The following is a 25,017-nucleotide window of genomic DNA, read 5'->3' on the forward strand; positions in this document are numbered from 1 at the left end:
CCCAGCCAAATCCTCCCCAGGGCACTAACTCCTGATGTCTTCCTTGCTCTACCTATGCCCAGCCCACCTCTGTGCTGCTGAGAGGGGAGGTCCCCTCAGAGCTGGTATATTAGTCAGGTTAGGCTCGGTTCTACCACAGTAAATCAGCCCCCAAACTTCAATGACTTCACAGTAAAAGTTTCTTGCTCAGTCACGTTATATGCCCAGTGCAGGGGGAGAGGGCGATGGCAGGGCTCCGCTCCACCTAGTGTCTCAGGGATCCAGGCTGCTAGAAGAACCACCATCTGAACAATCACCAGTCACAGTGGCATGGGAAGAGAGGGCATAGAGAACTCTGACCCAGAACTGACACAGATCGCCACCAGTGATGGCCCATTGGCCAGCAGCCAGGACTTTGGCAAGGTGGAAAGCCCACAGGCGCTCAGTGGCCAGTGTCTTTTCAGTCTGGTGAGTGCCAGGGTCAAGAGCAGGTTGGCTCCTGCCTAGATACAGAAAGATGGATGACAAAGGATGCAGGGGGAGGTGTGGGCTCCCTCCCAGTTGCCTCCACCCTCCCCCTGCACCCTGCTTCCTAGAGCACAGCTCTGGTAGCATCAGCCCCACTGCTCCCCCCTCCTGCAGAATGCGGTCTCTACCCAGTCTGGCCTCAGCCTAGCTTTTTGCCTCATTTCCCTCCACTCCCCCACCCTCACCATGAGTCCCTCTCAAGCCACACGACACTCCCTGCTGCTCTGTAGACATCTGCTTTATTTCCTTTACTCCTCCTGTAATGTTCTTTCTGCCTCATCTCTGCTCATTGGAATCCTACCCATTCTTCCAGGCCTAGTTCAGGTATCACCTCGTCCATAAAAGCTTCCAGACTCTTCCACACCGTAGCATCTGCGTATCAGACACGTCTGTGACGGTTCGTCTCACAGTTCACCCCCACAGTCTCCTGCAAGTGACACTGCCCAGCCCAGAGCCCCCCACTGACAGGCCAGCCCCAGGCCGACCATGGGACTCCACTCCCTCCCAATCACAGCTGACTAGCCCGAAATGGCCAATATGCTGCCTGGCAGCAGCCTACGAGGTGGAGCCTGATGCACAAGGATGAGCTGGGCCAATCAAATCCTTGCCAGAGACTTTTAGCTGGGGCCAGGCAATAGTAGCAGGAGGAAGAGCTGCAGAACGGCATCAGGGGTGCCACAACCTGGAGATGAGCGAGCGGGGCCCCAAGAGCTGAGCCTGAAGAAGCAGAGCCACGAGGACAACGAGAAAGGCAGAGCTGCCAGTAAGCAAATCCCCGATTGGTGGAGAAGAGAGGGCACGGGTCCGAGAGTGGAGGGAGAGGCAGGCACCCAGGAGAGGCTTCAAAGCACCCTTCACCCCAGGTCACCCAAGGGAGGAAGCTGTGTAGCATCCAAGTTGGTGCCATGCTGCTGTGGACCCTTCCCACGAAATGACTGCAGAAGCTGGTCCATTTGGAAAGGCTGACTCTAAAGCAAGTCCAGGGTCAGGCCTGCTGACCAGAGGAGTGGGTGTGATCCACACTGCTTGCTCCCCAGCACGGCCGCCCTGCCCTGCCGCTGAAAAGCATTGCTGCTGACTCCTCACTCCTCAGGCCCCACACACCCAGAAACAAAGGCAGGGAGAGACCAGCTTGCCCAGCCAGAGCGGTCCTGATGGACTCCCAGGCCCTGGGGGTACACTGCCTCGCGCCTCTAACTCCCCGAAGGCACCAAGAGCCCCAGGGCCTGGGCTCAGTATCTCAATATCCCGGTACTGCCTCTTAGGAGTACAGTATCACTGAGCAAGTTTTCACATCTGTAAAATGGGACAGTAAGAGCTCTCTGCCCACTTCATGGGGTTGTCATGGAGATCCAGTGCTTCTACATGGAAAGAGTGTCTCTATGTCTTTCCGTCTTTCTGTTGCCTTCTGTGCTCTTCAAGACGTGATGATGGAGGCCGAGTAGGCGGTTTCTCCTGTGACAGAGGCAGGGCTGAGCCCGGCACTGAAGACTTGTCCCAGGCGTCTTTCAGCCCCAAGCCCTCCTGTTCCTGTGGCACCTGACCCAGGCAGCCATACGCTCTTTGCGTCTGCTCCTTACCCCCACCCCAATCACTTGCCATTTTAGTTTCTGCTCCTTTTTTTTTTTTTTTTTTTTGCGTTACGCGGGCCTCTCACTGTTGTGGCCTCTCCCGTTGCGTAGCACAGGCTCCGGACGCGCAGGCGCAGCGGCCATGGCTCATGGGCCCAGCCGCTCCGCGGCATGTGGGATCTTCCCGGACCAGGGCACGAACCCGTGTCCCCTGCATCCTTTTAATGGTTACCTCACCTGACCTCCAGATGTGCCCTCATCTTCAGGTCCAAGTCCCCAGGGGCCACTCGGCTCTGTCTCTGGCTGCCAGGTTGGCACAGGGCATCTGAGGGCTGAAGTCAAGCGTAGAGCCATTCCCCTCCAGGCTCCTGAGAGGACAAGCCACACAGAGAATTCACCTCAGATGCTTTGGCGAAGGTTGCTTGTGGCCTGCCCAGTGTCCACTTACCCCTTCTTCCTTGGTAACTGACTGTTGTATAGTTGGTGAGGGATGAGGCTAAAAACCTACATTTCTAACCTCTCTTGCAGATAGGGGTTGCCAAGGAGATATAAGTGGGAGTCATTGGGTGGGGCTTCTGGGAAAGCTCTCTAAAGGGGGTTAACTCAACAGGGAACTTAGCCCCTTTTGTCCTTCTCACCTTCTTCCTTCTTGGAACTGAGAGGTGAGGGTGAGAGCACCAGCAGCCATCTTGTACCCTAAAGACAACCTTAAGAACAGAAGACATGAGCTAATAATGGCGAGGCCTGGGTTCCTGTGATCGTGGAGCTGCCATCCAATCTGGAATTCTTAACTCTGGACTTTTTATGTAAGAGACAGACACACATAACTGGATCGGACTAGACTTAATTTCACAGAAGAAGTGTCTTCCTAAAAGACTGCTTTTCAAATAAAATTTTTAGTCATTGACTTCCACACCAAGGAGGATCCTGGGTCCTAAAAAATGTTTTCCTAAAATATTCTGTGCAAACCATATTTTCACAAATCTAGTCACTGTTCCCCATTGATTTACTTTATGAATTTTAGAGATTCCTTTGATATAGTATTCATTTGTCAGTGACACTCAACCAGTGCTTTAAGTTTTTCAAATTTTTCACTCCTCAGTCAGTTGGGTAATGACCAGTAAACAGTGCTTAAAAGTCCCAAAGAGGCACTTCAAAGAGAAGAATCTTTCTGTAAGATCAGTGTAATAACCACCCCTAATGTGTTGTGACCTTGCATTTCTTAGAGCAGAGGCTGTGACGGCAACCCAAGGTTGAGGGGAGATGACCTCCCCATCTACCCTGGAGGGAGGGGTCAGTGCCCTGGACAGAGATGGCTCCAGAGGCAGGCCCTGCTGGCCAGGAACCTAGGATGAAGGGGCTTATCAGAAAGTCCTCAGTCCCCCTGGTTACTGCCCACCATTGAAATGGGTGTTGAAGCTGGGTTGGTAGCACAGAGGCAGCCCACGGGAGCAGGGTGCATCCAGGGCAGGGTGTGCTGATCTAAATGGCTCCCTGGGGGGAGTTTCTCCCCAGAGGCAAGAGACTGCATCTTCCCAAGTACCTTCATGGCCTTCGGTGTTGTTAATAAGTATTCTGATTTTTGTTTTTTTAAATGTGACAAAGTGTTTTTTTTTTAACCTTTTAATGTTTTAAATAAATTTATTTGTTTATTTTTGGCTGCATTGGGTCTTCGTTGCTGCGTGCGGGCTTTCTCTATGTGCAGCAAGCAGGGGCTACTCTTCATTGTTGTGCGCGGGCTTCTCATTGCAGTGGCTTCTCTTGTTGCGGACCACAGGCTCTAGGCGCGCGGGCTTCAGTAGTTTGTAGCACGCGGGCTCAGTAGTTGTGGCTCGCGGGCTCTAGAGTGCAGGCTCAGTAGTTGTGGTGCACAGGCTTAGTTGCTCTGCGGCATTGTGGGATCTTCCCGGACTAGGGCTTGAACCCGTGTCCCCTGCATTGGCAGGCGGATTCTTAACCACTGCGCCACCAGGGAAGCCCCTAAGCATTCTGATTTTTAACAGGTCCAGGGTCAAATCCATTTAGGAAGAGTGTCTACACATATTTCACTGCCCGAGGCCCTGCCAAGCCTAATTCCCATAGCTAAGGACTTGGGTGAGCACATGCACAGGGGACTCTCAGCTTCAACTGCTGAATGAGCACCTGCTAGACACACTTGAGAAATATTCGGTTAAAGCATCAAATCTTCCAAAGACTCAGCTCCCTTTCATTACAGACCACCAGGCACTGGGCTGGGCTCTGGAGGAAAGACAGGAAGCAGCTTTGGTTTTAGGAAGAGGATGGCGAAGGAGTAAAGCACAAACAAATCCACATCCTCATTAGCAGCTAGAAAGGCAAGTCCAGAGCCGGGTTAATGAGAATGCAGATGTCTTAACTGAGAGAAGGACTCTCAACCTGTATCCCCTCCCAACCACACTCTCCTCAGATGGATAAAAGGGTGGATGGCAGTTTACCTGTGTCCTGAGGAGTGCCCAGCCCTGTGGAGGGAGGCAAGAGGGGTCCCGGACGTGGAACGAGAGGAGCCAGCACTGCTGCGGCCCTGGGATGTACAGGAAGCAAAAGCGAAGGTATATTCCTTCCCCAGGTGCTGTTTCTTTGAGTCTTGTAGTAAAAAGAAGAGTTCTGATAGAGAGATGGGCAAGTAGATAATTGCGAAGTGGGCATGCCTGTTTAGAGGCAAATCAAGTGGACGAAATTGCAGCTATCAGAACAGAACTCCCATAAGCTTCCACCACCTAACCCACCTCTCTGTCTCTGGGCTCGAGAACTCTGCCTTCTCTCTGGTACCTATGGAGCCTTTCTGGCCCCGGCAAAGGCCTCTGCTCTCCCCATCTACTCAAGGACATTGCTGCAGCTGCTCTCCCCTCCCCACTGGCTCATCCCCATCAGCAGGAACACATGCTGCCATTTCTCCCAGCTAAAAAGAGCCCTTTCTGTCCCAGCTCCCTCTCCAGCTCCCTCTCCCTTCTCCCTTTACAGGCAAACTCTGCTAAGAGTTGCCCGTCCCTCTCCTCCCCTTCTCTCTTGGAGCCGCTCTAATCAGGCTTTGGGCCCACTGCTCCTCCAAACCTGCTCTTGCCAGCATCACCAGTGAGTGACCTCCCGGTTTGGACCCAGTGTCCACGCTCTGTCCTCATCACTTGACCCTGCATTAACGTTCTGCTGATGCTCACTCCCTCCTCCTGGTATCACCCTCTTCTAGGGTCTTCTGGGACACCACCCCTGCCTGGTTTTCCTCCTGTCTCTTTGCTCCTTCCCAGGCTTTCTGCCGGTTCCTCCCCATCTTGCTGGCTTTTACATCATGGCGTGCCCTTGGGCTCAGTTAATCCGTGGACCCCTTCTCTTCTCTAAACACATTCCCTCCCTAGATTGAAACTATCCAATAGAAGTTTAATCAACCACATGTGTAATTAAAATGTTTCTAGAAGCCAGTTTTTAAAAAGTAAAAAAGAAACAGGTAAAACTGATTTTAATGACATCTTATTAACCCAATATATCCAAAATAGCATCATTTAAATATGTAATCAATATAAAACTTATTAATGAGACATTTAACTTTTTGTATTAAGTCTTCAAAACAGTGTATATTTGACATAGCATATCCCAAAGTGGACACCAAATTTTCACTGGAAGTTCGTTTTTTTTTTTTTTTTTTTGCAGTACGCGGGCCTCTCACTGTTGTGGCCTCTCCCGTTGCGAAGCACAGGCTCCGGACGCGCAGGCTCAGCGGCCATGGCTCATGGGCCCAGCCACTCCGCGGCATGTGCAATCCTCCCAGACCGGGGAACGAACCCGTGTCCCCTGCATCGGCAGGCGGACTCTCAACCACTGTGCCACCAGGGAAGCCCTCACTGGAAGTTCTTGATCTGTATTTAGATTTTATAAACTCTACAGCTGAAAAAGTAGATCTGTATACCCAAGTTGTTCCAAACATATTAAAAATTTTCCAATAATTTAATCAAATATCATTTTTAAAATTTAACTAAAAGTTAAAATTTAGCTCTTCAGCTGCACAATTTCCACTAATTTCAAGCGCTCAGTAGTCACATACGGCCAGCAGCTACTGCATCAGACAGCACAGAGCTAGATCATCTCAGAAAATTATGGCTCTGAATACCAGCAGATCTTACTGATGACTTCCCATTTTTATCTCCAATCTGTACATTTCCTCTGGCACTGCAGACCTGTCTAACCAGTGTCTACTCAACCCTGCACCTGGATGTCTAATGGGCACCTCCAACCTAACCTGTTCAAAACTGTGCTCCAGAGAGGTCCACTCCCACCCACCAAACTAGCAAGGCCAGTTTTCTTCATCTCGGTTAATGACCACTCTTTCTTCCTTTTGCTCAGGCCAAAGCCTTGGTACTCTCCTCGTCCTTTTTCTCTTTCCTACCTCATATCTGGTCAGTCTCCCCATCGAAGTATTTCCAGAATCCCACAACTTCTGGTCATTTCAGCTGCCACCAGCCTTGGACATGCCCCCTCATGGCTCCTAGATTACTGAAGGGCCTCCCGGCTCTGGTCCTGCCCCTGCAGTCTGTTCCCATTCAGAATGCTTTTAAAAGAAGTCAGACACATCCTTCTTCTGCTCAGAACCCTGCAGGGCTCCCACCTCACCCAGGGGAGAAGCACAAGTCCTTACAATGGCCCCATAAGGCCCTCCCACATCGGATCATCCACCCTGACCCCTTCATCCCCAGCTTCTCCTAAGTGCCTCCCCCTACTCTGCTCCAGCCTCCTGGCTGTTCCTGGAACACTGTAGGCCACCAGACATCTGCGTGGCTGGCTCACTCAGTCCTTTACTCAAAAATCGCTGTTCTCCTACATGTACATTTCATACCCGCTTTCCCTGCCTTTCTGCCTTTAGCCCTAATTACTAACACATTCTATATTTCACTTATGCCGTTCTGTCTCTTCTATTATAATATAAGCTCCAGGAGGGCAGGGACTTTCGTATGTGTTTGTTTTGCTGCTCTAACCCCGGTGCCTAGAATAGTACCTGGAACCTATCAGGAGCTCAAGAAATATTTTAGATGAATGACTTCCAGTCAGGGAGAAAAGCTGGAGCAAATCCAAGGGCAGTTGCTAACTTGAGAAGCCTGAAGCTGGAACTGGGGAGCAGCGGGGGGTGGGACAGACCACTCCCCCGGTTGAAGTTGGGTCGGGGGTGGGCACTGAAACTTTGCTATCTGCAAGATGGGAGCCGGCGCCGGAAGCTCAGAGTCTTGGGAAAGCGGCGGGTCTGTAATCTCCTCCGGAGAGGCTGGCAGAAAGGCAGAGGCGGGTTGGCTTCCTCTGTCACCACTCCCCACCGACCCAGGGAAGCCCGGGAGATCCGAATGTCGAAGAACTCTGAGAAAGCAAAACGTGTCATTAAACTCAAGCTGGGGATTTGTGTGGAGGATCCTAAATGACAGCTGCCCCCACGGAGGAGCGCGGAGGGCGGGCCGGGCTTTGTCCCGGGAGGAGGAGCTGCGGCCTCGGGAAGCGCGCGCGTCACATGGCCGTCAGTGCGCCGCTCCGCGAAAAGGGGCTGACCGCCGGGCCGTGGGCGGTGAGGCCCGGGAGGGCAGCCGAGGACGCAGAGCGGCGTGCGAACCTTCTCAGTCCTCGGTCCCGCCGGGACAGTGCAGGCCCGAGCCACCGCTCGGAGCCGGAGGCGAGGCCTCCGGAGCCCGGGGCAGCTCGGCGCGGGCGCGTGCCCGGGTTCGCCGCCGCCGCCAGTACGTCCGCGCTGCCGGCGCGCGCCCGGACCGTGCTCACAAAGGAGATCCTTTCCCGGGTGCCCCGCCGCCCGCGCGCCAGCCGCGGCCCCGGCACCAAGGGGAGGGGCCGCTCGCGAGCCGCCCGCGAGCTGCTCCAGGCTTCCAGGCTTCCAGGCTCCCCGTCCGCTTGCCCCGAGCTGCCCTTCATTTATTTATTTTGGTGGAGGAAGGCGGGGTCATCTATCTTGGAGCAGCAAATCTTTCCAGGAAGTTTGTACCTATTAATATTTCAGTTCCTGGCAGCTGCTTTAAGTGCCTGGGGGTGGGGGTGGGGTGGGGGAAGGGCCAAGTTCAAAACCGCGAGAGTGGGAGCTGCTGAGCGCGGCCGACTGTTCTCGGCAGGCCTCCGGCGGTGGAGCCGAGGGGCAGTCCCCGCGCCTCCGAGACACGTCCCTCTCCGCCGGAGGCAGGAGCTGCCCGGACCCCCGTGGGGCGCGGGCACTACAGTGGCGGGTGACCTCGGGAGCGTCGCGCTTGGGGGCAGTGGGGGGAGAGGCGGGCCCAGAGTCTGCGACCTGAGCGGGGACGAGAGCTTCGGGTTCCCAGAGCGGGGGCGGTGGAGGGAGCGGGGAGGGCCGCTCAGCCAGCAGATGTCGGCGCGGAGCGGACGCGGGCGGGGAGGAAGGAAAGGCGGCGCCGGGAGCACCCCGGCTTGGAGGGCGCGTCCCCGCAAGCGAGGGGCCGCCCGCCCGGTCCCTGCGGCTCGGTCGCCGCCTGCATTCGCGGGGAGCCGGCGACGGTGAGGCCCAGAGCCCTGAAGAGGTCGGGACGCCCTTTCTGACCTTGGTCCAGCCACACAGTGCGAGGGCGCTGCTGCAGAAACTTGATCTCTTAAAGCTCGATACTCTTCGCAACCTCCCTGCAAGGTTATCGTTATCGCCAGTCTACAGAAAATGGAGCTCAGAGAAGTTAAATAACCTCCTCGCGGTCGCAGTGCTGCTGCCCCACAGCGAGGTTCCCGATTTTTGACATATCTTGCAAGAAGTGGTCCCTTGGAAGCAAATGCAACGCTGTTCTTCCTATAGTACCGCCCACAGGATCGTCCCCTAAGGGGAACCACGGGAACGAGTGGAACTCTAGACCCACAGCACCTGGACTTGCCAGCTTTTCAGAATCCCTTTCATTCACCGCAGAAGTGCCTGCTCAGGCATCTTAGCCAATCACACGTCCGGAACACAAGTCGTTTCGCCAAAGAAAACTTATTTTTAACATCCCTCAGGTGCATATGTAGCTGAAGAGATTTGAAGCGGTTGGCATAGCCACCTCTGAAGTGTGGCTCCTGAAAAGGTTACTTCAAATGCTAACATCCCCACGGTAAAAACTGAAGTCCTCACACACAGCAACATGGCACTGCCTTGTCCCCAGTATTGCAAAGTCAGTCGTAGACACTATGGCAGCGTTCCTTCTCAGTATTATCAGCCCCACTCTGCTGAGGCACTCTGTCCAGCCCGGCATGGAGGTCACTCACTCCAGGGCCAAGACTCCGAAACCCTTGGGCAAGGGGAAGTTTGTCTCAGGCACCTTCTCACTCTAGTCTCCAGGATCCCCTCCCCCTTCCACCCTCTTACCCCCTCCCCAGCTACATGTGTTTCTCCCAGGTGGCCAGAGCCCCACTGGCCTTGGACCAGAGGGGAGGATGTGACAGACTCAGGCATCTTAAGGTAGGACTTGCTGACTAGAAAGCCTTCCCTGACCGCGTCTCCTGGGACAAGTACTCATAGGAAAGCCCCTGGTGGAGCGTGTGGAGAGCTGGCTGCCCCATCTGTCTTCCTGGGATACCAGCCTTGGTGATCCAATGGAGGAATTCCAGCCTCTGCTGGCTACAGTCAGCAGGGCGTGCTTTTTGGAGGCTTAAGTCCTCAAGCATGGCTGCCTCCTGTGAGCTTTCTCTCCCAGCCCTGGGCCATACCCAAAGCACCCCGCTTCTGTTTGCATTCCCACCGCTGAGGTTTTCGTGAGGGAGGGGGGCGCTGTCGGTGAAACAGATGCCCTCTCCCCGGCTTGGGTGGGCTAGCCCTGCCAGCTGCCTTCACTTTTGGCTGCAGAAAGCCTGCCAGGCTGCGTGTGCAAGGGCCTGAAACAATGACTGGTAGCCTCAGCTATTTTAATGCAGAGTTAGGCACACAATCCTTGCTAAAAATACATACAAAGGAAAGCCCCAAAGTAGCTAAGCCTATTTTAATACCTTTTATTTCTCTTGGTCCTAGTTCTTTTGTCTTCCCTTGCAACTTGGGAGCTGCATTTCACACAGGGCCCACCCTGAGTGTTGTCAGGGCTCCCCCCACCCGTGTCCTGTGGACGTACAGCCCTATCTTGATCATTGGCAGGAACAGTCAGAGGGAATAGAGGGAAGAAAAGGAAGAAGACTCAACGGCCATTTATGTGAGCGCAATTTATATTATTAAATAAAATGATGGCATGATTTCTGAGGCATGATAACCACAAAGGAGCTTAGGGGTCATGAGCCCTCTTCCCACTGCCCATCTCCCATGCAACTCCCATGCAGCCCCACAGTGGGGAGAATGGACGTTTGCAAAGCACCTGCCTGAGAAATGGCTAGTGGATGCTGCTCTCCTCTGATGGGAGGAAACAAATTCGAGTGCCTTTGGGCTCCTGTGGGCATCACTGCTTACCTTTTCAGAAGGGAAACAAGGGTGGCAGACACCTTTGTGGGTGTCTACTGTTAAATTACTTAAACAAGGAGGCCATTAGACTGACTGTGGCTCTAATGCTTTGGGGGCTACCTAGGCAGACCAAAATCTAAGCCTGTAAATGCTTCAAGGTTATGAAATCAGAACTATAAAGACAACTCATCACAAACAGCCAACTAGGCTGTAAGCTACAGCCAAGCAAATGATTTCCTTTTTTCGCTTCCACATAAGTCTGTCTTTCTGTCTTTCCCTCCTGGAGGAGTGCTCCTAACCACTTCCAGTTTAACCCTGCCCCCTTCAAATGGGTTTTTGCTCAAACAAACTTACAATTTTCAATATGTCTCAACTGATTTTTTAACACTGCCTGGATCGGAATCGATGACCCCTCTTTTCTCTGGGAACTGATCCTCATCCCCGTGAGCTCAAGGAGGTAGTTCCTACCTGCTCTGACGTTACAAATTTCCTCTACCCGCCCCACCCCCACCCCTGCACCTCTCTCACGGGTGATAGGATCGGGGTGGACACCTGGCCCGATCAGGCTCTTCCCTGGAAATTGGAACAGAGAGAAAGGGAGGGAAGGAGAGAGACAAAGCCCAACATCTGGGCCCCCTCAGTGAATTTCTAGTGATGCCTTTTTTTCAGATTACAGGGCACACTTTTCTGTTTCTTTGCATATCCTGTATATATATTTTTTATTATTATTGACAAGTGGCTATTGGAGGTCATATATTGTAGCGGCTCTGGACTTGGACCCCACCCCACCCCTGCTGCCCGCCCTTGTCACTGCTGGGTGTGTTTGTGTATGGGCTTGCTCAGACCAATTCTGTGGAGTCTGTCTCCCTGCAGTGTGCAGCTACTGCTCTCTCTACTCTGTTTCTTCTTCTTGTTTTGATGTTTTGGGGTTTTTTTAATTTTTAAAATTTTTTAAACATCTTTATTGGAGTATAATTGCTTTACAATGGTGTGTTGGTTTCTGCTTTATAACAAAGTGAATCAGCTATACATATACATACATCCCCATATCTCTTCCCTCTTGCATCTCCCTCCCACCCTCCCTATCCCACTCCTCTAGGTGGTCACAAAGCACTGAGCTGATCTCCATGTGCCATGCGGCTGCTTCCCACTAGCTAGCTATTTTACACTTGGTAGTGTATATATATCCATGCCACTTTCTCACTTCGTCCCAGCTTATCCTTCCCCCTCCCCATGTCCTCAAGTCCATTCTCTACATCTGCGTCTTTATTCCTGTCCTGCCCCTAGATTGTTTTGATGTTTAATCTGGCCTGTCTGGAGGCTGTCCCTGTGAGCCAGTGATTGGTCAGAGGTTATGCCCACACTTTTTGACCAGTAAGGCTTCCACCCTTCGCCGATGGATCTGTGTGTAGGTCAGGGGAATGCATTCAAAGTCCAGGCAGTTGTGCAAGTTTGACCCCACCTTTACTTTCTGCCAGGCCCTCTTGTGTCTCTTCCACATGCGTGCAAGGCACGCATTCAGCCAAGGATGTGTGGAGAGCCAGGGCTGTCTTGGGTCTCTCTGGAGTGGTGCAGCCTTGGGCCTGCAGGCAGCCTCCAGACCACGAAGGATGTGAGGAAGACTACACACTGATGAGAAGAGCCCTCCTTGTTTTCTCCTCCAGGGGCCGGAGTGCCCTGGTCACCAGTGTTAGGTCCCTTATTGCCATGACCAAGAAGGATGCCTGTGCTCGGACCTCAGGCACAGCCCAGAGGCCTGGGCTCCACTGCTGAGGTACTGAGGGGACAGCTGGGGTCTTCCTGCCCTCACAGAAAAGTGAAGACTTCTGCTCCAAGCCAATTCTACACGGCCTTCTCACTTCTCCTCCCCTTCACCAGTAAGCCGGTCAGGCCTGGAGGAAAGAGACCGCAAGATATGGTTCTCAGGTATCAGAAACTCAGCGCTCAGGTGGGGAAGGGAGCCGGGTAAGTGACTAGCTCTAGGACAGTCCCCTGGGTGTCCTAGCCGAGGGGGGCAGGAGGCTGATTGGGAGCAGAGGGGGAGCGGGGGGGGGGGGGGGAAGTATGGGTGGGGGACACTGGGCCCCGAAGGCTGAGGGGGCGCCTGGCTTCCCTTGCTTCTGTCTCCCCCTCTCGCTCCCCCTGCTCTCTGTATGCCCCCCGCATTCCATCCAGCACCAATGAACCCTGCCTGGATCATCACACTTTGGTCCTTTCATTGGTGGATTTTCTAAGATTTGTATTGTTAAGAGATAAACTGAGACACATTAAACATTTTAAGTTATTTGAGCAAAAACCAATTCAAATTGGGCAGCATCCAGTCTAGCAGAGGATGTACAAAAGGGAAGACTTTTATAGAAGGGAGCAGGAATAGTTAAACGAGGCCGAAAAGCAGGTTGGCTATGGCAAGGTCACTTTTAGGGAATGGCGGGGCTCTGCCAGGCAGATGACCTCACTAGTGCCAACTGGGTGTTTCCTGATGGACTGGTTTAAGATTCCATTTCTGGGAGAGCCGAAACTGTAATTAAGTCTCGGATTGGTGACATGGGGCCTAGCATAAGTAACTCCATGTAGGGCTGTTGCCTTACTTTTTTTCACAATATGTTACTCTGTTGTGATTTATTTATTTTTTGTTTTTGTTATGCCTCACTTTTTTTTTTTTTTTTTTTGGCTGCATCGGGTCTCAGTTGTGGCACGCGGGATCTTCATTGAGGCGTGCGGGATCTTTCGTTGAGGCATGCGGGCTCTTTGTCATTGTGTGCGGGTTCTCTAGTTGTGGCATGCAGGTTTTCTCTTCTCTAGTTGTGGCGCACAGGCTCCAGGGTGCGTGGGCTCTGTAGTTGTGGCTCGCGGGTTCCAGAGCGCATGGGCCCTATAGTTTGCGGCACGTGGGCTCTAGTTGAGGTGCGCACGAGCTCAGTAGTTGTGGCACGTGGGCTTAGTTGCCCCGCGGGCTTAGTTGCCCCGCGGCATGTGGGATCTTAGTTCCCTGACCAGGGATCGAACCCGCGTCCCCTGCATTGGAAGGTGGATTCTTTACCACTGGACCACCAGGGAAGTCCCTATGCCTCACTTTTTATAAGTATTTGACTTATTTACTTGTCAGGTAGATGATACATTCACATAGTTCAAAATTCAAAAGGCACAAAAAAGGTATTCAGGGACAAACTCCCTCCATTCCCAGGCCCCAGCAACCCTGCTTCTGTCTGTAAAGGCAGACTCAGCTCTGTGTTCCAGCTGAAAGGTTTCAGCTCCCAGCTACACGACAAACATCTCCCTGCCAGCGGGACTATGGATCCACCTGTCAGGAGCACCTCCAGTCCCAGCCCTGGAGGCAGTACTGTCTTGACTGTAGCAGGACTTGATGCCTTGTCCATCAAGAACCCAGTGCGTGTTTGTGGAAGGAATGGGCAGACAGGGGATCAACATTATTTAATATTCAGCTACCACATATTAGGGGCCTGCTGCATAGTGCTGACATGTCTTATTTCTCATCCTTTCAAAACCCTGTGAGGCGCATCTATGATCGTATTTTACAGATAAGGGAACTGAGACTCAGGACGCTCAAGCACACTCAGCCTATAAGTGGCTTTATTGGTTTTATACTGCTGGATAATAAATTACCCTAAAGCTCAGTGGCTTTGAAACAATGCACATTTATTATCACTCACATTTTATGTGGCTCAGAAATTCAGGAGTAGCTTCATTCTGGCTCAGGATCTCTCATGAGATTAGAGTCAAGATGTCAGCCGGGGCTGCAGTCATCTGAAGGCTCGAGTGGGGCTGGCGAGTTTGCTTCCAAGGCTGCTGACTCACGTGGCTGGCAAGTTAGTGCTGCTGCTGGTGGGAGGCCTCAGCTACCTGCACACGGGCCTCTCCGAAGCTGCTTCAGTGGCCTCACAACATGCTGGCTGGCCTCCCCTAGAGCCAGTGATCTGGGAGGTGGGGGGTTTCACGGGGAAGCTGCAATGCCCTTTATGACCTTGTCTCGGAAGTCACATGTCACTTCCACCACATCCAATTCGTTATAAGCAAGTTATTAGGTCAAGTCCAGCTCACACTCGAGGGGAGGGGATTTTGCTCCATCTTTGGAAGCACTTGTGAACACATTTTAAAACCATCACAGGGCTGATCCAGGATTGTAACTGTAGTCCCCAAAGCCCGTTTTTTTCACTGGAGGTCCGCGAAGCTAAGCTCTCAGAATGGGAAGCTCTCAGAATGTAAAGTCTTTGCCCCCATCTGGATGTGTCATGAGGACAAGACCCCACAACGCAACATGAGCGCTAGCTTCTTGGGTGTGGATAGCAATTACAGCCAAGGCCAGTGGAGGGCAAGGCCAGAGTGGGTCTGAGGGCCTGGGAGAGGCTGGGAGGAACCAGCAACAGGAGACTGGGCCTTGACAAGTTGGCTTGGAGGGAGCACAGGGGAGAATGAACCGGGAGGGACCGAGGTGGGATAGAGGCCTGGGGGCTAGTGGAGAGGGCCCCTGAGAGGGGGGAGAGCCCTGAGCAGGTGCAAGGGAGTGGAGAGCTGTGACACTGTTCGCTGCCGACCCAGGGCTGGGGATGTCCCTCTTGTTGGAACAGCATGACCTGCAGCTGCCTGGGTCCCATCATCAAGATCCTCCTGACCTTCTCAAGGCACTAGTGTGCTGCTTGAGGCCCGTCTTGGGCCCAGACAGGATGGCGTCCCTGCTCCCCATTTCCTCTGGGTCCCATAGCTCTGGCTGCCCCAGTGAGGAGAGGTGCTAGTGGCCTCACGCACATCTCATCTCCCTGGAAGCATAGACGCCCTCCCTTTCTTGGGACTGGCAGGGCATCGACTCATCCTTCCGGTGTGTCCCAAAGCCCTCTCCCCTTCCGCTCCAGCTGGTCAGGGACCCCAAGTATTGGGAAACCTCTCCACACTGGTTCCACCTGACCCCCTCCACCATGTAGCTCCTGAGGACAGAACCCTGTCCCTGGGGGGAGGGCTCCTCTCTTGCCCTTTGGGTGGGGGGCGAATGCCAGCCATATTCCAGATGACTTTTAGTGTTTGCAGAACTAGGTCAGAAGTGGGCGGGAGGAGGGAACTCTCCCTCATCAGATGGTCATTTCAGCAGGGGAATGTCGCTTTTTGGAGGAGTAGCATCAGCTGTCTGCTAGAAGGTTCACTAAAGAGGCCCCTGACAATAACAGAGAGGAGGCGAAGAATAATGATGGTGAACGTGGGTGAGCTGAGCCGTGTGTCTTCTCGATGGTGCCAGCCCCACGCAAGTCTCCTCGCCTCTGGCGGCCTCTGTCTAGGCTCATCAAGGTGATTAGAACTGCTGTGGGGGACAGCAGGCCTGTGGTGTCTGTCTCCCCTCTGACCTTGGGCTGCTGCCCACTGCATGCAGGAAGGCAGAAGAGGAGAGGGAGGAAAGGGAGTGGCAGGGGAGGGGAGACATCAGCTTTTTCTTAAAGGCCAGGAACTCTGGCTGCCGGGGGGCGGCGGGGGGGGGCTACTGTGGTGAGGAGGAAGCCAGGAGGAGGATGGGTAGCCCTTCCCGCTGTGATAGGGAATTTTCCTGGGTGGGGGGGGTGTATTTCTAAGGAAGGAGATGAAGGGTCCAGACGAATTCTCCTGGCTGATGGCTGACTACAGGGAGGTGTGAAGAGCGGACCCTCATGGGATGGGGTAAGGCCCTGAAAGGAGGACACACAGCCACCAGAGGCAGAGCCGGGACGTGGGGGGGCCTCCTGACTTGGGGGAGCTGGAGGACCCCTTTCTTTCATCGTGGGATATCTGCCCCTGTCCTGGTCAGGGGTCCTCGGTGGTCCTTGGCATTCAGTCAATCAATTACCAATCACACAGACGGCACACGCTTGCATGTCTCCAGACAATAGGGAAGAGACTGGTGAGGAGGCTTGGTGGGCTGGAGGAGCCCTGGCGGGGGAGGGAAGATGGTGGGAGACCAAGGGCCTTTGGGGAGGAGGGTCTGAGCTAACCTCCACCCCCAGAGCCTCAGGCTGTCTTTCTACTGTGGCCAGAGAAAGTTCTACAGGGACCTCTCACAGCTTTATAGCCAAGACTCATAGTGGAGGTATCCGACCAAGATGCCCTTGGTCTCACTTTTCAGATGAAGAAACTGAGTCTCAGAGAGGTTGAGTGACTTGCCCCAGGTCACACGGCTGATAAGTGGTGAAGTCAGAGTTCTTCGCTTCAGTATCAGGAAGTAAGAAACACTCTCCATGAATCCTATAAAAATATGTTTTAGGGGGACTTCCCTAGTGGTTCAGTGGTAAAAAATCTGCTTTCCAACGTGGGGTATGCGGGTTCAATCCCTGTTCGGGGAGCTAAGATCTCACGTGCTGCGGGGCAACTAAGCCCATGCACCGCAACTACTGAGCTCACGTGCCTCAACTAGAGAGCCTGTGTGACGCAAACTACAGAGCCCACGCGCCCTGGAGCCCAGGTGCCACAACTAGAGAAAAGAACACCCGCATACCACAGCTAGAGAGAAGCCTGAGCGCCGCAACAAAGGGACCGCGCGCAGTAACAAAAAGGTCCCGCACGCCTCAGCGAAGATCCCCTGTGCTGCAGCTAAGACCCGACAAAGCCAAAAAAATAAGGAAAATAAATAAATAATACATATTTTAAGAAATACGTTTGGACTTCCCTGGTGGCGCAGTGGTTAAGAATCTGCCTGCCAATTAAAAGGACACGGGTTCGAGCCCTGGTCTGGGAAGATCCCACATGCCGCGGAGCAATTAAGTTGTGAACCACAACTACTGAGCCCACGTGCCACAACTACTAAAGCCTGCGCGCCTAGAGCCCGTGATCCACTAAAAGAGAAGCCACTGCAATAAGTCCGCGCACCGCAATGAAGAGTAGCCCATGCTCGCCTCAACTAGAGAAAGCCCACGCACAGCAACAAAGACCCAACGCAGCCAAAATTAAATACATAAATAAATAAATTTTTAATAAAAAGAAATATGTTTTAGGTCTCCACCCCCATCTCTACTGGAGATCCTGATTCAAAACAGGTGTCAACAATAAAGATGTTAAAGATAATAATAATTTTTTAAAAAAACGTGTCAGGAACTGTGTGTAGAACAATTAAGTGAAGAATAAATAGAAAACAATGACTGAAATCTGCTTCCTGAGGTGCCTTCTGCACATGCTGCCCAGGGGATGGAGCCCCTCGCTGCTGAGTAGGCTCTAAGCCCGCCCCAGTTGCGGAGGAGGGGAGGAGGCCGCCGTGGTGACGCCAGTCCGGTGGTTCCTCCCTGAGGCCCCAGGTCGTGTGCCCCTCCCCACAGGTTTCCCAGGCTTGGCCCTTGCCCTCTGGCCAGGGAGGCCCAGCGCTGCTGGGGTGGTGGGTGGTTTCCCTAAATGGGAAACCCTGACATTCATTGGCTCTGCCTCTCCTCAGCCAAGGGAGGGGAGCGCCTGTGTGTTCGCCTGACGAGAAATTCACAAAGATCAGAGGATTTAAAAGCAGCGAGTGAGCAGTGCTATCTGCTAATGGTCGGTCTCTGCCCAGCACCAAATGGCCCAGGGAAGGAGAAGGCTTGTGTCACCTCCTTGCCCAACGCTGGGTGGCTGGGTCTTTCCTTGCAGCAGGGTGGCCTGGGGCTGGTGGACCAAGAGATGGTCCACACTTCACACGACGTCCTGGAGCCCGAGATGCCGTCTCCTCCATCCACCAGCATCCAGAGAGATGCCCCACTGAGTTCAGGAATTCTGTGGGTGGGAGTAGGGAATGGGTGGGTGTCCCCAAGCCAGAGTCCCCAAGAGGAGCACCCAGGCAGGGTGGGAGGCCCTGGTCAGCACACATGGGTTGGCTGGCCAGTGAAGCTGCTCCCTGTGTGGCCTCTAGGTCTCTTCCCGCAGAGGCACATGGAGCAGCCAGATAATCTGTCCTGGGGGGGAGGGGGAGGAGGTGGGGTCAGGAGGGGAAACTGAGGCAGGAAGGGGCCCAGCTTTAGTATCCCCAGGCCAGGTGAGGCAGAATCCCGGCTACAGAGCGAGTGGGAAAGAATTGACCCCAAGCAGCAGGTCAGGGCACCTATCGGTTGAGCCCTGAGTCAGCTCCCCCATCACATGCCCGCCTTTGGCCCTGTATCTATTACTACCAGGGAAGTATTTATTTTACAGAAGAATTGATTTTCAAGTCCCCTGGGCTGTTATAGATATTCTATTTACAAGGGACACTTTCCTACAACTTATTCATTGAGAGAAATCCCACTGCAAGTGATTTTGTAAGGGGAGGAATCCCTTTGTTAAGCTGATGCCAGATTTCCCTGGACGGAGTGTGCTCAAAGGAAGGGCTGCTCGGGACTGCCCAGGCTGGTAGTGAGTAGCGACCACATCACAGCGCCGGGGGGGTAGGTGCACCTGGGAATGAGAGGACCTGGCTCCCACTCTCACCCACTTTCGATTTTAAATGCAATAACGAGGCAGTTTGTACCACTTCGTCCGTGCCGCTCTGGGAAAGCCCACCCGCCGGGCCCCTCCCGGGTGGCCTCGGGGTGCCTCGCAACCGCGCCCCGCACGCAGAGGGGCAGTTCTCATTCTCCGTCCACAGGCGGAAAACCGAGTCCCCAGGAGGGCCAACACCTGCCCCGAGGGTCACACGGCGACCGAGCTTGGTTCTCTGGTGGCCTCAGGAGGTTCAGGCCGGGACAGGGTCTGCGCGATTATCCCCTAAGGCACACACACCCCCTCCAGGCCCTTCCCCGCCAGACCAGGCCGGTCGCCCTCCGCCAGAACGTCCCCGCTGCCCTGCGCAGGAGCGGGGTGGCCCGCCCGCCACGGACCTCGGAGTCCCCCGGCCCGAGCCTGGGTCGCGCGCTCTGCCGGGTCTCGGCGGCCGGGGCAGGGGAGAACCAGGGGACGGCGCCGCGCGCCCTCTGGTGGCCGCCGCGGGCGGAAGCGGGAGCGCTGGTCCCTCGCGCCGCCGCTGCCAGGCGGGGGCGACAGCGGCCGAGGACCGCCCCCCCGGCATGAAGCGGCGTCCGGGCCTCGCGCCCGCTTCCCCTTTTCCACAAAAAGGAAGCACGTTTGGGGTAAAACCGAACTTCTGTAAAATCAATGAAATCGACAGGGACACCTGGTCTATAAAACCAGAGGGAGGCGCCCAGGCGCTCGGGACCCGTGGGCAGAAGCCAGGGGAAGCCGCGCCGAGCGGAAATGGTGGCTATTGTCGCGGCGGCGCGCGGTTCTGCTCGGGCCACCCGCTGAGGGGCGCGGCTGCGGGGCCCCCGGGCAGGGCGGGGGGCGAGAAGGACACTCCCCCATCCCACCCCGATCGCGGTCCGGGCCCAGCCGGCTAGGCTGGCCCGCCGCGTCAGCCGCCCTTTGTCCGCCGCCGAGCCCCGCCCCTCCGCCCCTGCGACTCCGCCCGCCCGGTGCCCGCCGCCTCCCCCTCCTCGGCCCTCGCGGGTGAGAAAAGCAGGGGAATGTGATCGCCCGTCTCGGCCGCCGAGAAAACCTTCTCTAGGAGGGGAGGTGACTGGTTGCTCGTCACACGGCACGGCCAGGACCCGAACCCAGGTCTGCGGGGCCAGCGTGAGCCTCCCGCAGACGTGGGAGCCGCACCCCTCCCGCCCCCGCGCCCTGTCCCTGGGGGGTCCAGGCCCGGAGGCTGGGAAGGGCCGTCCCAGTCGCTGTGCGGGAGACAGTTTGCTGGCTAAATCCCCAGAACCCTCTGGTTTTTAAAAATCGCCTTTATTTTTAGAGCCCAGTCAGAGGCGCCGCTTCCTGGACTGTGAAATCAGAACTGGGAGAAGATGATTTGCTGCTGCTGCTGCTTCTGGGGATTTGGTCCCAGCTCCTAGGTGCTGCCTTGAGAAGACAAGCACTTACTTGAGGGGCGGCTGCAGCCCAGGCAGGGGAGGGGAGGATTCAGCGAGTGCAGCGGTCGGGACTTGCCTTCCAGTCCGGGGACGGAAGCTGGATAGACAGGGCTCTCCCGGGGAGCAGCGGAAGGTGGTGCAGAAGCCGGGCGCTGCTGGAAGATTCAGAGCGGGGGGGAGATGGGGGAGGAGTTAGGCACGCTCCAGACCTTGGCACATGGTAGGGGCTCAATAAATAAATGTCTAAGTGTCCGCTGCAGGATGGAGGTGGGACTTGAGCTGCGTGAACTCCGGCTGAGCAGAGAGGACTGGAAAGATCTGAGGGGACTGTTTTGAGCCTGGCAGCCCAGGGGCTTTGCAGGGCAGTCAGGAGCCGCCTGGAGGAGAGGGGGTCCAGGTTGTGTCTGGGTTGGAGAAGGTTGGCCGGGCGGGGGATGAGTTTGAGGAGGGTCTGAGGGCTGGCAGAGGGTCTCAGAGGGTGATGAGGGCACCTGGGAAGTGGTCCCTCTGAGTGCTGGAGCTTACTGCTTGTAAAAGTGACAGTTGACTTGGCAATACCCACAGAAGACACGTCACCAGCAAATGTTTGCCCAATCCGGCTGCTCGTCTCTCCAGCTCCTCCCTGAGGGGTGCTCAGTGGTGGTGGCCATGGTTGGCCTTTCCAGGTGAGGACCTGCCAGGCCAGGAAAGGCCCAAGTGGGAGCTCACCAAGCCCTTCATGTCCCCATATATACCTTGAAAACCCAGCAAAGTCATCTCCTGTGGTTGTAGAAACTGCCTTTAGAATGGCACATTTGCTGACTCTAAACATCTGGGTCCTGATGCGACTTCTTGCTGCAGCAGCTGCATGGACCACAGGTTGTCACACTTATCAGGGTCCCTCACACAGTGAGGTACCTGTGACACTTGAAAGGGACTCCCAGTTACTGGGAAGGAACTAGGAGCTCGAGGAGCTGCCTGGGAGTCAGGGGACCGGGGCTCAGAAAACAAAGAGGGACCAAGGGAGCCTAGTTAGCCGATGCCACCACTGGGCTGCAGCGCCGCTGGACTCAGCCCCTGCTGCCATTACTCAGCTGTAGGCTCTGCTCCTGGGGGAGCTCCCACTGTCCAAGCCTGGTCTGTGCTCTGCACCCCAGCTGCCCAGCAGAGGAGGAGGTGAGAGCTGGAGCCCTTCAGCCTCTGAAGTGAGAGGAAAGGCCCTGCACAATGCGGATTGCCCCCAGTGGGAAGGCGGTGTGGACGCTGACAGCCCACCAAGTGTTCACAGCTACTGAGAGCTGTGAAGGGTCTTCAACAGGAGCAGCCGGACCACATAAGCTTCTGAAGCTGCCCCCTGGCTGGGGATGATGTCGTGGGGAGGGGCTGGCAGCCACAGCCAGAGCGTGTTTTCAATTGCCAGGTGTGAGGCTGAGAAAGACATGCTGATGGGAGGGGGGCAGAGCCACTGGGGAGCCGGCTGTTCCTTTTGCGAGAGCAGCAGGGACTCAGATACTGGCAACAGAAGGTTTTTGTTTGTTTATTTACGTCTTAAAAACTGAAAAAGAGGTACAGTAAAGGTGTGTAAAACGAAAGGCCTCCTTCATACTTCCCCATCCCCCCCTCACCAGGCCGTGTGTCCTGACCAGTCCTATACATTTTCAAACTGATGTGTAAACCATAGGTCAGGTTTCGGTTGGTCTCTTTTAGTAACTGGAATTGTGTTGTATATGTTGATCTGTGATATGCTTGTTGAAGATGTTTCCAGTCCTGCATGCTCCTTTTAGCCACTACATAACATTCCATAGAATCAGTGTTCACCATCTTTTTTTTTCTATTATAACCAGATGATTTTACTGAAAGTTACGGAAAACATAGCCAGTGAATTGAAAGTGCCTTGCTTAAGATGCCACTGAGAGTCACCAGAAGATCCAGACCCATGCCCCAGTCCTCACACTACCTTGATGCTTTTTATAATTCTACCCCCTTAACAGCCATCCTAGGACGACACGCTCTGAGAAGAGTGATTTTCCCCTTCCCTGTTTGGGTCATTTATTTCTTGCAGTTCTGTCCCACCTTTGAAAATGTTTTTATGTTCTGTTTTTGGTTGCGCCATGCAGCTTATGGGATTTTAGTTCCCCAGCCAGGGATCGAACCCGGGCCCTCAGAAGTGAGAGTGAAGGGTCCTAACCACTGGACTGCCAGGGAATTCCCCCACCTTTGAAAATGCTTCGATCCCTCTCAGGTTAAATCCCCATAAAATCCCGTGAGTTGGGAGGATGAAATATCAGTATTTTTGTTTTAAAATTAAAACAAAGTCTTGATCGGGAGTTCCCTGGTGGTCTAGTGGTTAGGATTCAGAGCTTTCACTGCCATGGCCTGGGTTCCATCCCTGGTCTGGGAACTGAGGTCCCAGAAGCCACGAGGTGGGGTTAAAACTCAAACCAAAAACCAAAGCAAAAACAAACAAGGTCTTGATCAAACGGGTTCATTGGCTTTTCCAAAAGCATTTGGGAACGCCCTCCAGCACCTGCTGGACCACCTGCCAGCTTGCAGCACACTTCTCCAATCCTGAGTGTACCTGCATGGATGTCTTCGAAAGGTGTTATCTTTTCTCCTAAACATTAAACACAATTGGATGGGAAGCTAGAAAGGGAGGAGATGAAAGTGGGAAGTTATGATTGAGAGAGTTATGAGCATTCTCATTCGGTTTTTCTATCACTCCCTAAGAAGGAAATTAAAAATCTGTGAACTTGGGGCTTCCCTGGTGGCGCAGTGGTTAAGAATCCGCCTGCCAATGCAGAGGACATGGGTTCAAGCCTTGCTCTGGGAAGATCCCACATGCTGCGGAGCAACTAAGCCCGTGCGCCACAACTACTGAGCCTGCTCTGTAGAGCCCACGAGCCACAACTACTGAAGCCCACGCGCCTAGAGCCCGTGCTCCGCAACAAGAGAAGCCACCGCAATGAGAAGCCCGCGCACCACAACGAAGATTAGCCCCCGCTCGCCACAACTAGAGAAAGCCAGCGCACAGCAACAAAAGACCCAACTCAGCCAAAAAAAAAAAGATAAATAAATAAAATTAAAAAAAGAATTCTTTGAACTTCCCATTACTGCAGCTGCAACAACAGTAAATTCCTGATGGCTGCTGGATGAAAGGAGCACCTGATTGGTTTCTCATTTCAGCATTTCCCATTGCAGGCATAGTCTCTTACTTGTGCTAATCTCATTCAAAATATTTTCCCTTCCTATCTTACTTGTTTTGTTTTCGGCTTTTTTTTTTTTTTTGGCTGTACCACGTGGCTTATGGGATCTTAGTTCCCCGTAACCACTGGACCGCTGTTGAATTCCCTCCCCTTTCTATTTTGAAAAGAAAGTTTTCTTCCTGTTTTATTTTTCTCTCCATGAGGCAATTTCTGGAACAGGAGAAGGTGAGCCTTGATTGACAGGATGCCACTTTCTTGCCAGCTGCTAACCTTTCCCTCTGCCCCTCATATTTCTTTTTCCTACAGTGTTCACCGTCTCGATGGACATTTGGGTTGTTTCATTCTGCTCTAGTTATGAGCACTTTTGTGCACACGTTTGAGTGCAGGGCTGGGATTTGAAGGGGAGAGTCTCCGTGTGAATCCCTGCCCATCTCAGGGGAAGAAGTGTTGACTTGGCATCCAGCAGGCACCCCACTGCACGCTAAGCCACGTGGGAGAGCGGCTGGGCTGTGGATTTGGGACTCAAAAAGTCCAGAGGCACCCGCGTGGCCAGGTAGGTCGCTGGTTTTGCTTCTGGGCTACAGAAAGGTCTGTGGGCCAGGGTGGCCCAGACATGTCCACTAGATGGCGCCAAAGCCAGTAAGACGAGGCCTGGGCTTCGGAAGCCCCAGTCGCTGCAGGGGAAGTGGTTCCAGCGTCTGACCCCTTCGCCCCTAGAAGACAGGTGAAGATTCTCCTAAGGCACCAGCTGCCTCACTTAAACACCTTGGAGGTCGCGCGGTGGGGAGCGGGGCAGCCGTGAAAGGTTCCACAGCTTAAGCCCTGCCTGGGGGGGCTGAAATTCAGGCTGTGGGACTGGCCGTGACAGCCCAGGGGAGGGGCTGCTTTCTTATTCATGCAAGTTTAGACAGCGCTTGCAGTGGCCGGGGGCCGGGACGGGGCGGGGCGGGAGTTCCAGTAATACAGCCCCGTGTTCCATATCGCTAGCACCCGCAGAGGAACCCAGCTCCTGGAGAAAATACGGGATCGGATGGCACAAGGATTCTCTCTGTTGGCCACTGAAAGTTCGAGATGGCTGTAGACAGCCCTGCCCCACGAAGGAGCTCACCGTCAGGTAGGAAATAGACACTGGACAAATTGCAATTTGTTATGGCACTGCTCTAATGGTCCATTTGGAATCAAATAGGATGATGTGAGGGAAGGTGCTCTGAAACACCTAAAGCCCTCATCCGCGTGGGATAATTCGCCATTTTCCCAGAAAAGCTTCAAAGCAGCAGCAGCAGCAGCAATAGCAGAATCTCTCTCCCTCCTTCCTTCCCTCCCTCTTCCCTCTCCCACCCCCTCACCGTCCCTAAGTTCAGAGCCCACCCTGCTGCTCAGCCCCCCTAGCAGTCCCCAGGCTGCTCCACTCCCAGCGTCTGAAGCTGCCCCAGGCTCCCAGCACTGGAGCTCAGGCCTGACTCTTTAAATAGTAAATGAATTGGCAGAGAAACAATAGCCTCCAGCCCCAGTTCCTAGCATACTGTAGGTGTGATGAACTTTGTAGA

General features: G+C 54.1%; 2 protein-coding genes across 2 annotated transcripts; both read left to right on the plus strand.

Annotated features, from left to right (window-relative positions):
* Nucleotides 1-18,351, plus strand: LOC149750429 (uncharacterized). Its single transcript, XM_089907331.1, has 2 exons — nt 1-9,157; nt 10,051-18,351. The coding sequence occupies exon 1, from the start codon at nt 7,489-7,491 to the stop codon at nt 8,584-8,586; it is 1,098 nt and encodes a 365-aa protein (XP_089763457.1). The 5' UTR covers nt 1-7,488; the 3' UTR covers nt 8,587-9,157; nt 10,051-18,351.
* LOC149750430 (uncharacterized) lies at nt 17,956-25,017 on the plus strand. The gene is made up of 3 exons (XM_089906300.1): nt 17,956-18,197; nt 18,929-24,023; nt 24,458-25,017. The coding sequence occupies exons 1-2, from the start codon at nt 17,956-17,958 to the stop codon at nt 19,764-19,766; spliced, it is 1,080 nt and encodes a 359-aa protein (XP_089762426.1). The 3' UTR covers nt 19,767-24,023; nt 24,458-25,017.

The sequence above is a fragment of the Delphinapterus leucas genome, chromosome 1, assembly GCF_059928025.1.
Source record: "Delphinapterus leucas isolate spDelLeu-1000000601 "Yukka" chromosome 1, BTC_Dleu_Yukka2, whole genome shotgun sequence".
Classification (NCBI taxonomy): Eukaryota; Metazoa; Chordata; class Mammalia; order Artiodactyla; family Monodontidae; genus Delphinapterus; species Delphinapterus leucas.

Excerpts from the sequence above, each read along its gene's own strand:
- LOC149750430 (XM_089906300.1), top strand. The coding sequence starts at position 17,956 with ATGGTCGGTCTCTGCCCAGCACCAAATGGCCCAGGGAAGGAGAAGGCT. Across the intron at positions 18,198-18,928 it reads TGGGTGGGAGTAGGGAATGG|CCCACCCGCCGGGCCCCTCC; the intron begins GTGGGTGTCCCC and ends GCTCTGGGAAAG.
- LOC149750429 (XM_089907331.1), top strand. The coding sequence starts at position 7,489 with ATGACAGCTGCCCCCACGGAGGAGCGCGGAGGGCGGGCCGGGCTTTGT.